At 44.4% G+C, this 17,265-nt stretch overlaps 1 protein-coding gene across 1 annotated transcript in view; it reads left to right on the top strand.

The window, feature by feature from the left end:
* Nucleotides 1–17,265, top strand: part of tshr (thyroid stimulating hormone receptor) — a 69,638-nt gene that overhangs the window by 30,220 nt on the left and 22,153 nt on the right. The window contains exons 5-7 of the mRNA XM_059961471.1: nucleotides 1,755–1,829; nucleotides 4,744–4,821; nucleotides 11,829–11,897. Of these exons, the coding sequence (XP_059817454.1) occupies nucleotides 1,755–1,829; nucleotides 4,744–4,821; nucleotides 11,829–11,897 (222 nt within the window). The remainder of the gene's footprint in view (nucleotides 1–1,754; nucleotides 1,830–4,743; nucleotides 4,822–11,828; nucleotides 11,898–17,265) is intronic.

Genomic DNA, 17,265 nt, shown 5'->3' with positions numbered 1-17,265 from the left:
GGTGGCTTTTCAGAAGCTGCTGATGTAGCTTCTTTGTGATTGTATCAATGTGTTGGGCCCAGGATAGATCCTCCCCGATGTTGGCACCCAGTCTACATCTCAGAGATAAAAAGATCTCATGGTCCTACTTGGAAGAAAAGAAGAGGACTGTTCTTTGATCACCTGACCAATATTGAATGGAATTGAGTTGACTCTATTACTTACATCCTTTATATACATGAGGAGTAAAAATCTTTACATTCAGATGTGCAATGGAGTAATTTAAAATATTTATAATTTATATAATTTATAATAAATAGTATCTACAACAGGACAGTCAATATAACAATTATATCGGCATGAATTCATCAGTCTGATGGCCTGGTGGAAGAAGCTGTCCCGGAGTCTGTTGGTCCTGGTTTTTATGCTGTGGTACCATTTCCCAGATGGTGGCAGCTGGAACAGTTTGACGTTGGGATGACTTGGGTCCCCAATGATCCTTCGGGCCCTTTTTACAAACCTGCCTTTGTAAATGTCCTGAATAGTGGGAAGTTCACAACAACAGATGCACTAGGCTGTCAGCACCACTCTCTGCAGAGTCCTGTGGTTGAGGAAAGAACAGTTCCCGTACCAGGCAGTGATGCAATCTGTCAGGATGCTCTCAATCTTGCCCCTACAGAAAGTTTTTAGAATTTGGGGGGGAGGGGCATACCAAACTTCTTCAACCGTCTGAAGTGAAAGGAGCACATTTGTGCCTTTTTCACCACACAGCCAGTATGTACAGACCACCTGAGATCCTCAGTAATGTTTATGCCGAGGAACTTAAAGCTGTTCACCCTCTCAACCCCGGATCCATTCATTTGACAACTAAATACCGTTTCTTTGATCATTATTGCTGTATGTCAGAGTTTCAAGATTGTTTAATGTCATTTACAGTACACAAGTGTTAAGGAGAATTAAATAGTTGTTACTCCAGATCCAAAGCAGTACAAAAAGAACACAAAAAGATAAAGAATATAACAATAAAAATAAATACATGAGATAGCTTGTATTGTATGTCCATATAATGACACTGGACACGGAAGAGTCTGTACATAATGTGACTGTGACAGGAAATGATAAAGTAGTGGTGGTGGTGGGTTGGTTAGTGGGTGGAGGTGTTGATCAGCCTTACTGCTTGGGGAAAGTAGCTGGTTTTGTGTCTGGTGGTCCTGGTGTGGACACTAGGTAGCCTCCTCCCTGATGAGCAGGGTGGGTCGAATGCTTCATGAAATTGCTGGCCTTTTCCTGGCACCTTTCTGTTTATATGTTTTCAATAGCAGATAGGTTGGTGCCCGTGATGCATTGGGCAGATTTGACTGCTCGTTGTAGAGCCTCCCTGTCCCCTGCAGTGTGGTTTCCGTACCAAGCAGTGATGCAGCTTGTTAGGGTGTTCTCTACTGCACATCTGTAAAAGAACATGAGTATTAATATTCATTGTCCAACTCACTTCAGGCTCTTCAGAAAGTAGAGCTTTCTTGATTGTATAAAATATGTTCTGAGACTGATCACATTAGATCAATGTGTATCGATTGATAATACTGATCATGTGCGATCAATGTGTACCTATCGATTGTCACACATCCCAAACTACAACAAGAGCCTCATAGCTTTAGGATGACCTGATTCAGAGTGAAAAGTGAGATCGGAATGCAAGCACTTCTTCCCATTTCGGAGCATGATGAATGGTCCTGAAATCCTTCCACTAACGCTGTGTGTTTTTGTTCTATTCACAGTGGGATTTTCAACACCGGCCTGGCCAGGTTTCCCGACCTGACGAAAATCCGTTCCACCGATGTGAACTTCCTAATGTAAGTCATTTTCTTCTCTGCTTTGGCGGATTGCAGACTCGTCTTCGCGAAAGAGTCACCTTGACCCCCCCCCCCCCAGTTCTTTCAGTACCTGTGCGTTGCGGTGTAATTGTAGGACAAACTCAGAAACATCAGCCCTTTGGCTTTACTGTACTGTCAGATCCTACAGTGGGCAGCACAGAGGTGATGGGGACAGGAATTGGAACCTCATCCACTCAGAGAGAATCTGCAGGTTTATATTTATTTACAGAGGTTATGCAGGTTAAAGATGACCTGAAATCCAATGTTATGCTAATTTTTCCATTTAAAAAATTTTTTTTTCAAATTGCTTGTCATAATCATAAAAAAATATTGTTTCATGGCGTTCAATAAAGCAGAACTGGTAAATGCCTGTCCTGATGAAGGGTCTCATGCCAAATCGTCAACAGTTTATTTCCCTCCATAGATGCTGACTGGCTTGCTGAGTTCCTGCAGCATTTTGTGGGTGTTGCTCAAGTTTTCCAGCATCTGCAGAATCTCTTCTGTAAATGTTGACCAAGCCTCTGCCTGCACAGATGATGCAGGTGACCCACTGAGTTCCTCCAGCAGCTTGTTTTTTGCTCCAGATTCCAGTCTCCCTTGCCCTCAGATCTTACAGAGTGTCTTCAAGGAGGATTGCAAGGATTAGAGGTTGAGGGGGAGATTCCCAAAGAATGGGTCCAAGGACATTGAATGCAAGATTACCGGTACTGGATGATGGGTGCTGATGTTCTTGGGGTGGTGGAGAGATCACAGAGGGTTTCAGGGCTGGAGAAGATTACAGAAAGACTTGGATACAGGGGTTAATTCATTGATACATAGAGCACAGCACAGAAGCAGGCCCTTTAACAATGTTGACTTGATCTTTTGCCTAGTCCCTGTATCCTGACAATATCATTCCAAACACCTCTCATCCATGTACTTATACAAACTTCTCAGTGATTACAACTGAACCTGCATCTGCCACTTCCGCAGACAGCTTGCTGCACACTCACCACCCTCTGGAGGAACTCAGGCATCATGAGTAAAGAAGCTCCCCTTCAGATTCCACATGAATATTTTACGTCTCACCCTAAACCTATAGTATGACCTCCAGTTCTAGACTCTCTCAACCTGAAGGGAAAAAAGCCCCTCACCCTATCTATACTCCTCATAATGAGATCTCCCTTTTTTCTCTTATGTTCTAGGGAATATAGTCCTAATCTATTCAAAGTTTCCCTGTAATTCAGGTCCTCAAGTCCCAGCAGCATCCTTGTACATTTCCTCTACAGTCTTTCAATCTTGTTGATAACTCTCCTGTAACTAGGTGACCAGAATTCACACAATACTCTAAATTCATCTCACCAACACTTTGTACAGCTTCAAAGTAACATCAGCACTCTTGTGCTCAGTACTGTGATTTATGAAGCCCAGTGTACCAAAAGCTCTCTTTGCAGCCCTGTCATCTGTCTGTGACATTACTTACAAGGAATTATTGATCTGTATTCCCAGGTCCTTTTGTTCTAACATACACTCAGTACTCTGCTGTTCACCTATCCTGATTTGTCCTCCCAAGCTGCAACACCACACACTTGGCTGGATTCAATTCGATATGCCATTTTAAAATCAAAGTTATGCTTAACCAGCAGTCAAAAGTATCAGTAATAGAAGAAAACATTTAAAGGTTGAACAAAGACCTTGCTTGGCCAATATGACTCATGAGTTAAAGCTTAACACAGTGTGAACATTCAACCCCGGCAATAGATTAAACTATATTTAGAGAGCAAGCAGGATTTGTTGAAGAGCAAATTAAAGTGCTATTTTATGTTTAAACATTATGTTTGGATCAGAGGGCCTATAGAACGGAAATGAATGGGGTGTGGTAGGATTGGTGGAATTATTTTCGCAGTGTTGAGGAATCGTTGGAGGGAATGTGTGTTTTACTGTACCTCCTCTTGTCTTTACATCTTTGGAATGTAGAAGGAAGCCCATGTGGTCATGGGGAGAACATACAAACTCCTTACAGACTGTGGCAGAATTGAACCCAAGTCACTGTAATAGCATTGCAGGAGGAACTCAGCAAGTCAAGCAGTGTCTCTGAGGAGAATAAACCGCCGACAGTTTGGGCCGAGACCCTTCATCAGGACTGGGGCCAAAGCCAGAAATAAAGGCAGGGAGAGGGGGAGGAGCACAAACTGACAGACGATAGGACAGTCCAGGTGAGAGGAGACCGTAGATGGGCAGGGGAGGGGGTATGAAACTGGTCAGTTGAAAGGAGGAAGTTGGGTGGGTAAGGAAAGGGGGGGGAATGTGCTTAGTATACGTAAGTCGGATGTGTGAGACATAGAGGGGATCTGAGCAAGACCCCATTCATCCAGAGAGTGGTAAGGACCTGGAATACACATCAAACAGACAGAGATGGAACCGGTCACTGGCAGCAATCCAGGTGACCAAATGATCATAGGTGTAGGAGTGGAATTAGGCCATTCAGCCCATCGCATCTCCTCTGCCCGTCATTCGTGGTTTTGTTTTTTGGTTGACCCTATTCTGCTTCCACCCTCTTGCCAATCAAGAACCTCTCACTGCCTTAAATACACAAATGATTTGGTCCCCACTGCCCTCCATGGCAACAAGTTCCACCCTTTGGATGAAGAAATAGCTCCTCATCTCAGTTCTAAGGGTAAAATGCCAACTGATGGAACCATATTCTCCACGTCCAGACCATCCAGGCCTTTCAGAATCCAGTAGATTTTGATCAGACTCCCTCCCTTACAGCCATCCTTTTGATCTCCATTCAGTCGATTCCAAGATGGTATTTCGACGATGGTGGACTCGAGCTTGATCTGGTTGCCTGCTTGCTCAGTGATAGCCTGGGACAGCCTTGTGTGACTGCTGCGTGTACTTCTCTCTTTTCTAGTGAAATCGCTGACAATCCATTCATTTCGACCATTCCTGCCAACGCCTTCGGTGGGTTGGGTAATGAATCGCTCACTCTGTAAGTACAGGAGCTCCTGGTTGAATGGATACCCCGGGCTGGGGTGGATGGAGGGGAGGGTGTGGGGTAAACCAGACTCCAGCAGTCGTATGACTTTCATCAACCTTTGCCCATGAGACCATGTTCCAGCCCAGAGCTAGATGTCTGAGATCTCTGCACCAGTGTAGTGGATCCTGTAACACAAGCAAAGACCTCTCCCGGGGCACTTAGATCATAAGATGATAAGACATAGGAGCAGAAATACACCATGTGGACAATTTATTTTCCATCTCAACTGCCTTCTCCCTCTAACCTTTGATGCCCTTACTAATGAAGAATCTATCAACCTCTGCTACTGCCCATGGTACTTCATTATATGCTGTCTTCTCTGAGGATTGCCACCTTGTGGTGGTGAAGAGGCTTGTGAATTCCTGAGATCCTGAGAGCAATGCTGTTTAGAGCTTAGCTCCTGGTAGGGTTACCCGTGGTGCCAAGGTCGAGGGGGAGGCTCCACCAAAGCACAACCTCAAAGGAGTGGAGATCAGAGGCCCAGTGTCTGCGATGTCTGGCTATATAGATGTGCAGTGCTGTATATCGCCATAAAAGGTCACAGAGAGCGGTTCACCAGGTGTGGAGGTAGAAATCAGGTGAGCGACAGGCCAGGGACTGTTCAGGCTTGTTGGACCCTGGTGATTTTACAATGTAGAAGCTTGAATGTCAAGGATGAGGCACAAAACCTGTTGCTGACGGCTGTTTATTATGTGTTACAAAAACAAGGAAAAGGACAAATTACAAAGGAGTTATGGTCATCTCAAACACAAACTGGAACATGGAACAGTACAGCGCAGTATGGGCCATTTGGCCCATAATGTAGTGCTGACCTTTAACCTTCATTAACCCTTCCTTCCCATACAGCCCTCCATTTATCTTTCATTAGCTCAGACAAAAAGGGTAACACATTCCAGTAATAACAGTTAATCTATGAAATAGCTAGATTCAAGTGGTTTGACAGCTGCTAAAGTAAGAAGCTTATAGAAGACTACAGAAGCAGCTATACTACAATTATTGGAAACTCCACTCAACAATTGTGTATATATAGATGAAATCATAGAGCACAGCAGCTCAGAAGGAGACTCTCCAGCTCATTCAGTCCATGCCAAAATGTTGTTCCAGCTAGTCCTATTGGCCCACACCTGTATCATAGCCCTCCATACCTCTTCCATCCAGACTTCCCTTAAATGTGGAGAGCACCCCTGTGGCCGTCCCCCTCAGCAAATACATTGAGTACTATTGTGGGGCCGGAGGGGGAGATGACCTACCTGGGGGAAGCAACAGTGGCTGTGCCTCTGGCACTGAGTCTGGCCCTGTGGCTCAGAAGGATAGGGAGCTGAAAAGGATGGCAGCGGTAATAGGGGACTCTGTAGTCAGGGGGACAGATAGGTGATCCTGTGGATGCAAAAAAGGAAACATGGATGGTAGTTGGCCTCCCAGGTGCCAGGGTCTGAGATATTTCTGGATGCGTCCACAACATCCTGAAAAGAGAGGGTGAGCAGCCAGAAGTCGTGGAACATATTGGTACCAATGACATAGGAAGAGAAAGGGAGGAGATCCTGAAAAAAGAATATAAGGAGTTAGGAAAGAAACTGAGAAGCAGGACTACAAAGGTAGTAATCTTGGGATTGCTACCTCTGCCACAGGACAGTGAGGATAGGGATAGGATGAGGTAGTGGATAAATGCAGGGCTGAAGAATTGGAGCAGGGGGCAGGGATTCAGATCTTCTGGACCATTGGGACCTCTTCTGGGGCAGGTGGGACCAATACAAAAGGGATGGGTTGCACTTGAATCTGAGGCAGACCAATGTTCTTGCGGGCAGGTTTACTAGAGCTGTTGGGAGTTGTTTAAACTAATATGGCAGGGGAATGGGAACCAGTATGATAGAGCTGAGGATGAGCCAGCAGGTTTACAAGTAGATAATGGGTGTAACATGAATGTAAGGAAAGGCAAGCCAGTGATTGGGAACAACTGCAGACAGAGCAAACAGTTAATTGAACAATAGAGGCAAAATTGAAAAGAATGAAGAACGCAAGTCTGAAGGTGCCATGTTTAAAAGTGAGTAGTATTTGGAATAGGGTGGACAAACTCGTGGCGCAGTTAGAGATTGGTGGGTATGACGTTGTGGGCATCACTGAGTCGTGGCTGAAAGAAGGCCATAGTTGGAGCTTAACATCAAAGGATACACTTTGTATCAAAAGGACAGGCAGGAAGGCGTAGGTGGTAGTGTGGCTCTGCTGGTAAGAGATGGAAGTATATCTTTAGAAAGAAGTGACATAGGGACAGAGAATGTTGAATCTTTGTGGGTGGAGTTTAGAAATTGCAAGGGTGAAAAAACAATTATGGGAATCATATATAGGCCTCCAAATAGTAGCCAAGATTTGGGGTTGAGATTGTAAAGGGACCTGGAAAAGGCATGTAATAAGGGTAATGACAACTGTAATGGGGGATTGGGAAAATCAGGTTGGTGTTAGTTCGCAAGAGAGGGAATTTGTTGAATGCCTACAAGATGGCTTTTTAGAGCCTACTCAGGGAAGGGCTATCTTAGATTGGGTGCTGTGTAATCACCCCAGTTTTATTAGTCGGCTTCACATAAAGGAGCCCTTAGCAGGCAGTGATCATAACATGCTTGAATTCATACTGCAATTTGAGAAGGAGAATCATAACTCACATGTATCAGTATCACAATGGAATAAAGGGAATTACAGAGGCATGAGAGAGGAGCTTGCCCAGGTGGATTAGAGGAGGATAGTGGTGAGGATGATGGCAGAGCAGAAATGGCAGAAGTTACTGGGAATAGTTCGCAAGGTGCACGATAGATAGGTCCCACAGAGGAAGAAGTTCTCAAATGGAGCGATAAGCACCTGTGGCTGACAAAAAAAGTTAAGGACTGCATAAAAGCCAAGGAAAGGGCATATAAAATAGCAAAAGTGAGTGGGAAGTTGCATGATCGGGAAGCTTTTAATCCAACGAAAAGCAACTAAAAAAGCTATGACAAGGGAAAAGGTGAGATATGAGGGGAGACTAGCCAGTAATATAAAGCAGGATATCAAAATTTTTTTTCAGTTGTATAAAGAGTGAAAGGGAGGTGAGAGTTCATATTGGACCACCGGAAAATGATGCTGGTAAGGTAGTAATGGGAGACAAAGAAATGGCAGATGAACTTGATAAGTACTTTGTATCTGTCTTCACTGTGGAAAACACCAGCAGTGTGCCAGAGGTCCATGAATGTCAGGGAGCTGGAATTAGTGCCGTTGCTATTACAAAGGAAAAAGTGCCAGGCAAACTCAAAGGTCTTAAGTTGGATAAGTCACCTGGTCCAGATGGACTACATCCCAGAATCCTGAGAGAGGTTGCTGAGGAGATAGTGGATGCATTGGTCATGATCTTTCAAGAATCACTTGATTCTGGCGTGATCCCGGAGGACTGGAAAATTGCATGTCACACTGCTCCTTAAGAAGGGAGGAAGGCAAAAGAAAGGAAATTATAGGCCAGTTAGCCTCACCTCAGTGGTTGGGAAAGTGTTGGAGTCTATTATTAAGGATGTGGTTTCACGGTAGTTGGAGATTAATGATGAACTAAGTCACAGTCAGCATGATGTCTGTAAAGGGAAGTCTTGCCTGACAAATCTGTTAGAGTTCTTTGAGGAAGTAACAAGCAGGGTGGACAATGGAGTGGCAGTGGATGTCATTTACTTGGATTTTCAGAAGGCGTTTGATAAGGTGTCACACATGAGTCTGCTTAATGGACAAAATAGTGGCAAATTGGAATATAGTGTTGGGAAGTGTATGTGTTTTGGTAAAAGGAACAATAGTGCAGATTGGCAAGGCAGAAGGTCCCGATGGAGTACCAACTAAGCCTCTGAAAACCTGTGCCAACCAACTAGCAGGAGTATTCAAGGACATTTTCAACCTCTCATTTCTATGGGAGGAAGTTCCCAATTGCATTAAAATGGCAACAATTATACCAGTGACTGAGAAGAATAACGTGAGCTGCCTTAATGACTGTTGTCCGGTAGCACTCACGTCAACAGTGATGAATTGCTTTGAGAGGTTGGTTATGACTAGACTGAACACCTGCTTTAGCAAGGAGCTGGACACATTGCAATTTGCCCATCACCACAATAGGTCAATGGCAGACGCAATCTCAATAGCTCTCCACACGGCTTTAGACCACCTGGACAATGCAAACACCTACATCAGGATGCATTTCATCGACTATAGCTCAGCATTTAATACCATCATTCCCACAATCCCGATTGAGAAGTTGCAGAACCTGGGTCTCTGTATCTCCCTCTGTAATTGGATCCTCTACTTCCTAACCAGAAGACCACATTCTGTGCTGACTGGTGAAAACATATCCTCCTCGCTGACAATCAACACTGGCACGCCTCAGGGGTGTCTGCTTAGCCCACTGCTCTACTCTCTAAATACACATGACTGTATGGCTAGGCATAGCTCAAATACCATCTATAAATTTGTTGACGATACAACCATTGTTGGTAGAATCTCAGGTGGTGGCGAGAGGGCATACAGGAGTCACATATGCCAACTAGTGGAATGGTGTCACAGCAACAACCTGGCTCTCAAATCAGTAAGACGAAAGAGCCGATTGTGGACTTCAGGAAGAGTAAGATGAAGGAAAACATACCAATCCTCGTAGAGGGATCAGAAGTGTAGAGTGAGCAGTTTCAAGTTTCCTGGGTGTCAAGATCTCTGAGGATCTAACCTGGTCCCAACATACCGATGCAATTATAAATAAGGCAAGACAGAGGCTATAATTCATTAGGAGTTTGAAAAGATTTGGCATGTCAGCAAATACACTCAAAAACTTCTATAGTTGTACCATGGAGAGCATTCTGACAGACTGCATCACTGTCTGGTATGGAGGAGCTACTGCACAGGACCTAAAGAAGCTGCAGAAGGTTGTAAATCTAGTCAGCTCCATCTTGGGTACTAGCCTATAAAGTACCCAGGACATCTTTAGGGAGCGGTGTCTCAGAAAGTTAGCGTCCATTATTAAAGACCTCCAGCACCCAGAGCATGCCCTTTTCTCACTGTTACTATCAGGTAAGAGGTACAGAAGCCTGAAGGCACACACTCAGCGATTCAGGAACAGCTTCTTCCCCTCTGCTATCCAATTCCTAAATAGGCATTGAATCTTTGGACACTATCTCACTTTTTTCTAAATATACTGTATTTCTGTTTTTGCGCTTCCAAAAAATCTATTCAATATATGTGTACTGTCATTGATTTACCTGGTTATTTATTATTTTTTTTCTCTCTCTGCTAAATTATGTATTGCAATGAACTGCTGCTGCTGCTAAGTTAACAAATTTCATATCACTTGCTGGTGATAATAAACCTGATTCTGTTTAAATGGGCAGAAAATTCAAACATCAGAGGTGCAGAGGGACTTAGGAGTCATCGTGCAAAGCTCCCAGAATTTACAGGTTGAGTCTGTGGTAAAGAAGACAAATGCAATGTTGGTGTTTATTTCAAGGGGAATAGAATATAAAAGCAAGGAGATAATGCTGATCCTTTATAAGACACTAGTCTGGCCATACTTGGAGTGTTGTCAACAGTTTTGGGCCCCATATCTCAGAAAGGATGTGTTGTCATCAGAGAGAGTCCAGAAGAGGTTCACAAGGATGATTCTGGGAATAAAAGGGTTAACACGTGAGGGGTGTTTGGCAGCTTTGGAATTCACTGGAATTCAGAAGAATGCAGGGAGATCTCATTGAAACCTACCAACTGTTGAAAAGACTAGATGTGGAGGGAGGATATGGAGAGAATGTTACCTGTGGTGGGGGTATCCAGAACTAGAGGGTACAGCCTCAAAACTGAGAGGTGACCTTTGAGAACAGAGGTAAGGAGGAATTTCTTTTAGCCAGATAGTAGTAAATCTGTGGAATACTTTGCCATAGACTGCGGTGGAGGCCAAGTCTGTGGGTATATTAAAAGTGGAAATTGATCATTTCCTGATCAGTCAGGGCATCAAAGGACATAGCGAGAAGGCATGTGTATGGTATCCAGGATCAGCCATGATGGAGTGGCAGAGTAGACTTGATGGGCTGAATGGCCTAATTCTGCTCCTATGTCTTATTGTCTTATGTTGTAATTAAACCTGCATTCACCACTTCCTCTGGCAGTTTGTTCCACACTCACACGGCTGTCTGAATGAAGAAATTCTCCCTTGGGTCCCCTTAAAAATTTCATCTTTAACCCTAACCTATGACCCCTAGATTTAATCTCACCCAACCTCATAGGAAGCAGAAGTGTCAGGCTGGGTAACAGCTTCTTCCCACACCACCCCCCAAGAATATAGAGTTCGTAACACCCTGCTACCACTCAACACACGTGTACACCCTCTCTGAATGCGCTGCCAACACCCCACCCCCACCCCCGTCCCCACCTACTCCCCAATTCACAGACACACCCTCATTCTGCACTGGTTACCTTTCATCTTTTATTGCTGCTGTTTATGCAACTGATTTATTATAATAGTATCATAATATATACTGTAACAGTAACGTTATACTGTCTTAGATAAATATATACCTCACACTTTATGTTAGCTTGTCAGTCTTCAGGCCATGTCACTTAGGGACTTGTGCTAATATTACTTTGTGACTGTATGTGTTGAATTGTAACTGTGTGTTGTGTGTGATTATACACACAGCATATTTTTGCACCCTGTCCCCAGAGGAATGATATTTCATTTAGCTGTATACATGTGTATGGTTGAATGACAGTAAACTTGAACTGGAACTTGATTTTGGAAACCAACATCCAGTTGGTGCAGTCTTCCATTGATTTTGTTATGGTTATTGGATTTATTGGATATGCCCACAAGGAAATGGATCTCAGGGTTATGTATGGTGACATATATGTACTTAGATAATAAATTTACTTTGAACTTTGAAACGTGTTTTATTGTCAGATTAATGGCCTCTGTTGTGTTTCCTTCCTCACAGAAAGCTCTACAACAACGGGTTCACTAAGGTCCAAGCTTACGCCTTTAATGGAACCAAACTAGATGCTGTGTAGGTATTACCTTTATTAAACAGGGTGCAAAGTAGATGCCTGGTTTACGGTTCACAGGGCGTACCTAAGGATTGGCACAAAGTTAGTAGTGACTGGAAGTCCAACATGCATTGTTGTGGAGGCTACGTTATCAGGAATATTTCAAGCAAAGTTTGAAAGGCTTTTGATTAGTAAGAGTGTTGATGGCTACAGTGAGAAGGCAGGAGAATGGGCTTGAGAGGGAAAATAAATCAGCCATGATAGAATGGCGGAGCAGACCCGATGGGCCAAATGGAATAATTGTGCTCCTGCATCTCATGGTCATCCTACTAAATGCTGGAGAATAGTCCCTAGAACGTAAGACATCGCAGTCTGTCAGGCCAGTGAAATAGTGAATGATGTCTAAGCCAGAGACTGGCTGGGCAAACTGTTCTAGTACTGGGGATATCCATCCTCAGAGTTCAGAGGATAAATGAAGTCTGGGAAGCATGGAACGGTTTGAAGAAAGACAAGGGGATTTGACACTGCCCCCGGTGCTCTGATCAGTCTCTAACCTGCTATTACTCAAGCAGCAGACCGCAGTTGACTGGGATTTTTCCGTGCACAGTGGGCTACTGCAACCTTCTACAGTGTTGACCCTGGCCATACGTTGTCTGCAGCTTGATTCCATAGCACATTCTGAAGTTGCTTGAAGTGGAGGATGCAGGTGACTTTTCAGCATGGCAGGACTTGCCCGCAAAACTCAGTGGCGTAGTTAGCTGGGCTGCACCATACACCAGTGTTCAATCCCCACCTCTGGTCTTGTCTGTATAGCATCTGCAAGTTCTTCCTGTGAATGTATGGGTCTCCCCTGAGTGCTCCCATTCCCTCTGATGATGTGCGGATAATTAGAGTCATAGAACACTACAGTCCAGGGACAGTCTCTTCAGCCCATCTGATCCATGCCATCCTGGTTTTCCACTTAGTCCCATTGACCCACACCTGGATTACATCTCTCAATACCCCTCCTATTTGTGTGCGTACTTCAAACCAAACTTCTCTTAAATGTTGCAGTCAAACCTGCAACTGTCACTTCCACATTTTGTTCCTTAGAACAATACGGCACAGTACAGGCCCTTCAGCCCTCCAGGTTGTGCCAACCCATATAATCCTTAAAAAAAAGTACTAAACCCACACTACCCCATAACCCTCCATTTTTCTTTCATCCATTTGCCTGTCCAAGAGGCTCTTAAATACCCCTAATGTTTTAGCCTCCACCACCATCCCTGGTAAGTCATTCCAGGCACCTACAACCCTCTGTGTAAAAAAACTTACCCCTGTTGTCTCCCCTAAACTTCCCTCCCTCAATTTTGTACCTGTGCCCTCTGGTGTTTGCTATTGGTGCCCTGGGAAACAGGTACTGACTATCCACCCTATCTATGCCTTTCATAATCTTGTAGAACTCTATCAAGTCCCCTCTCATTCTTCTAAGCTCCAAAGAGAAAAGCCCCAGCTCTGCTAACCTTGCTTCCCTCCACATATGCACAAACCTCTGAGTGAAGAAGTTCCCCAGAAAAATTTCACCTTTTACCCCTAACCTACAAGGAAAAAGCCTGTTTGCCTTTGTCCATTTAAATAGCCCTCACAATTGACAATTGGAAATTAAAGCTAGGATTTAGATGAGTAGGACTTGGGGGGAGCTGATGGGAATGTGGGGATAATAACATGGGCTTGGCATAAATGCCTCTACATTGGTGAGACCCAACGTAGATTGGAGGACCGCTTTTGTTGAATTCCTTTGCTCCACCCTCAACAAGCAGAATTTCCTGGTAGCCACCTGTTTTAATTCCAATCCCCATTTCCATTCCAACGTGTTGTGAGGCCACTCTCAAGTTGGAGGAGCAACACCTCATATACTGTCTAGGTAGACTCCAACCTGATGGCATGTGCATCAATTTCTCTAACTTCCAGTAATTTCTACCCCTTCTCTCTTTTCCATTCCCCATTCTGGATCCCTTCTCATCTGCCTGTCACCTCCCTCTGGTGCCCCTCCTGCTTCCTTTTCTCCCATGGTCCACTTTTCTCTCCTGTCAGATTCCTTCTTCAGCTGTTTTCTTTTTCCACCTATCACCTCCCAGCTTCTCACTTCATCCCACCCACCTACTTCCCCTCTCACCTGCCTCACCAGCTTGAGTTCCTTCACCTTACCCCAACTTCTTATTCTGGCTTCTTTCCCCTTCCTTTCCAGTCCTGATGAAGGGTCTCAGGCTAGAGCACCTCAGTAAGTGCTGTCCGATCTGCTGAATTCCTTCAGCATTTTCTGTGAGATACTCTAGTTTTCCAGCATTTCCAGATTCTCTTGCTCCTATGTGCTGGTATAAATTGGTGGCTGATAGCCAGAGGGAGCCATTGGGCCAAATGGCCTGTTTCTGTTCCATGACTCTATGGGACACTATTGACTGATCAACTTGGAAAGAGAATTAGACGGTGCAGAGAGCAAAGAAGTGTGGCGCATGGCCAAGTGGTTAGTGAGTTCAGCTAGCGACCTGAAGGTCGTGAGTTCAAGCCCAGCCGAGGCAGCGTGTGTGTCCTTGAGCAAGGCACTTAACCACACAATGCTCCAGTCTACCCAGCTGAAAAATGGGTACCGGCAAAATGAAAAATGCTGGGGGTTAACCTCGCGATAGACTGGTGTCCTACCTGGGTGGGGGTGTCTCATACTCTCAGTTGCTTCACGCCACAGAAACCAGCCTGATGAGCCACAAAGGCTCGGGACAGGACTTTGACTTTGACTTGAGAGAGAAAAGAACAATCACAAGACAGAGTTGTCACAGTAACAGCAGGCAATGATGTAAAGTTGATAGATTTTAAAGGAAAGGAGATTTATTTATAAACACTAGAGATTCTGCAGGTGCTGCAAATCCGGAGCAACTCACACAAAACGCTGGAGGAACTCAGCAGGTCAGGCAACATGTATGCAGAGAAATAAGACCCTTCTTCAGAACTGGAAAAGAAGGGGGATGATGCCAGAATAAAACGGTGAGCGGAGGGGAAGGAGGACTAGCTAAAAGATGATAGGTGAACCATGTGGGTGGGAAAGGTGAGGATTTATTTATCCTGGCACCACACTGTCCCAAGTTTTCTAGTGGAATTGATGCACTTAACGCTAGCCACGTTTTAAAAGACATTTGCAAGACGCTTTGGAGTAGCAGTCATGGGGAGTTGGGATCGGATCTTCAGTACTGCTGAGAATAATCACAGACACTGTTCCCTCTTTAAGCATCTGGCAGGTGAAATCATCTTTCTCAAGAAGCACGATTTACTTCTGCCAGTAAATAGTTAATGTAGCTCCGAGCTTTGCTTCCAGAGACATGAGTTGGATTCCCATTACGACAGCTGGGAATATCATTAATTAACTTCTCAGAGCTCAGAAACCATTGGCATCCTTAAACCACTCACTGAAATGTTTTTCTAAAATCCTTTTCAGTTCACAACTGCCCTCATGGAAGAAAAGTTTGCTCTTGCTAGGTGTGATCTCAATGGTCATGGAACTAGCCTGTCCATTTAATCCATTGATGGGCTAATTCTATGACCATTTAGACACAGAACACACACCTAGCTGTCCAATGGAACTAATTCTATCTGGGTTAGTTATCTCCTATAATATTTCTTGCTTCCTTTTAAACATTGTACCATTTTTCAAGTTTTGGCTCTCCTGACTTTTTCCTACCCTCTGAAAATCTCCTCACATTCCTCTGAGCTGAATTCATCTCCTACATTCCATTGCCTGTATCCTCTAGGAATCTGGGAATGTTTTCCTCCCTCGTTCCTACTTTTCCAAGCACTGTGTCACCTGTAGAGTTCAGAACTGTGTGAAGTGCCCTCAGCTCTAGTTCAGAATCACATTTATTATCCCTGATAAATATTGTGAAATTTGCACTTGGACTGCAGTTTAATATATAAAAATTACAGTAGGAATATATATAAAAGTAAATAATTGTGCAAAATAGTATTTATGAACCGTTCGGAAATTTGATGGCAGAGGATGAAGCTGTTCCTAACACACTGAGTGTGTGTCTTCAGTCTCCTGTACCTCCACCCTGAGGGTAATAATGAGAAGGCATGTCCTGTGAGGATCCTCAATGATGGGTGCTACTTTCTTGAGCACCGCCCTTTGAAGGTGTCCTCAGTGGGGTGGATTGTGCCCACGATGGAGCTGGCTGGGTCTGTGTAACCCCTTGCTGCATTTTCCAGCTCTGTGCTTGGAGCTTCCATACCAGGAGAAGGTTTAGTCATGTTTATCAAAAGCACCACTGGTTCTTGTACTGGACACAGTGGAACTGCACTCTATAACCCTCTCCTGTCTGTGCCCATCAGGGGTACTAGCCCCTGTTGTTCCTCAGATATCTTCAAGGAGTGGTGCGTCAGAAAAGCGGCTTCCATCATCAAGGATGCCCACCACTCAGGACGTGCCCTCTTCTCATTGTTACCATCAGGAAGGTGGTACAGAAGCACGAAGGCACACACTCAGTGATTCAGGACCAGCTTCTTCCCCTCTGCCACCCAATTCCTGAATGGACGTTGAACTCAAGAACATAACTTCACTACTTTTTAATTTTATTTTGTTTTTTGCACTACTTAATTTAGTGATTTAATATACATACATATACCTGCTGTAATTCAGTTTTGTTCTATATTTATCATGTATTGCATGTACATATTTGTTGGCAAGCCTGACATCAGACAACACTAGAAGTTCAGTTCTCCCATTTCAAGTAACCTGCTCCCTGTCTTTCCCTTTCTCTCTCAGGATCAGGTTTTTTATCACTGGCACATCATGAAATTTGGTGTTTTGTGGCAGCAGTACACAAAGATTACTATAAGAATGCATAAAATAAATAGTGCAACAAGAGCAAAACTTTCAGCTAGTATTCGTAAGTCTGATGGTTGAGGGAAGAAGCTTTTCTAGAACGACGTATGTGTACCTTCAGGGTCCTTGGCCTTTTCCCTGATTTTAATAATGAGAAGATGGCATGTTCTGTGCAATGGAGGTCCTTCTGATCTACTGGGTTTCTCGTACGCACAGAACCCCTTGACCCGAATCACCTTCTTTCTTTCCTCTCCTCCACCCACTGTATCTGGCCAGCACTCACACCCTCCTCCCACGGGGTCCCATCTCCCATTGTTCCCATCTGCCCTCTCCCTCCCCCTGTTATTCGGTGCACTGCTGCACCTTCCTTCCCTATCAGATTCCATCATTTTCACCCCTTTGTTGCCTCCACCTATTACCTCTGACACTACTCCTACACTCCGCTTCTCCATCTGCCTATTGCCCTCTTCACCTCATCACCTGGATCCACTTATCACTTGCCAGCTCTTGCTCCAGCCTTTCCCCTCACATCTGTCAAG

Source organism: Hypanus sabinus, chromosome 2, assembly GCF_030144855.1.
Source record: "Hypanus sabinus isolate sHypSab1 chromosome 2, sHypSab1.hap1, whole genome shotgun sequence".
NCBI classification, from domain to species: Eukaryota; Metazoa; Chordata; class Chondrichthyes; order Myliobatiformes; family Dasyatidae; genus Hypanus; species Hypanus sabinus.
The sequence above is the reverse complement of the archived record's forward strand: the minus strand, read 5'-3'. Positions and strand labels throughout refer to the sequence as shown.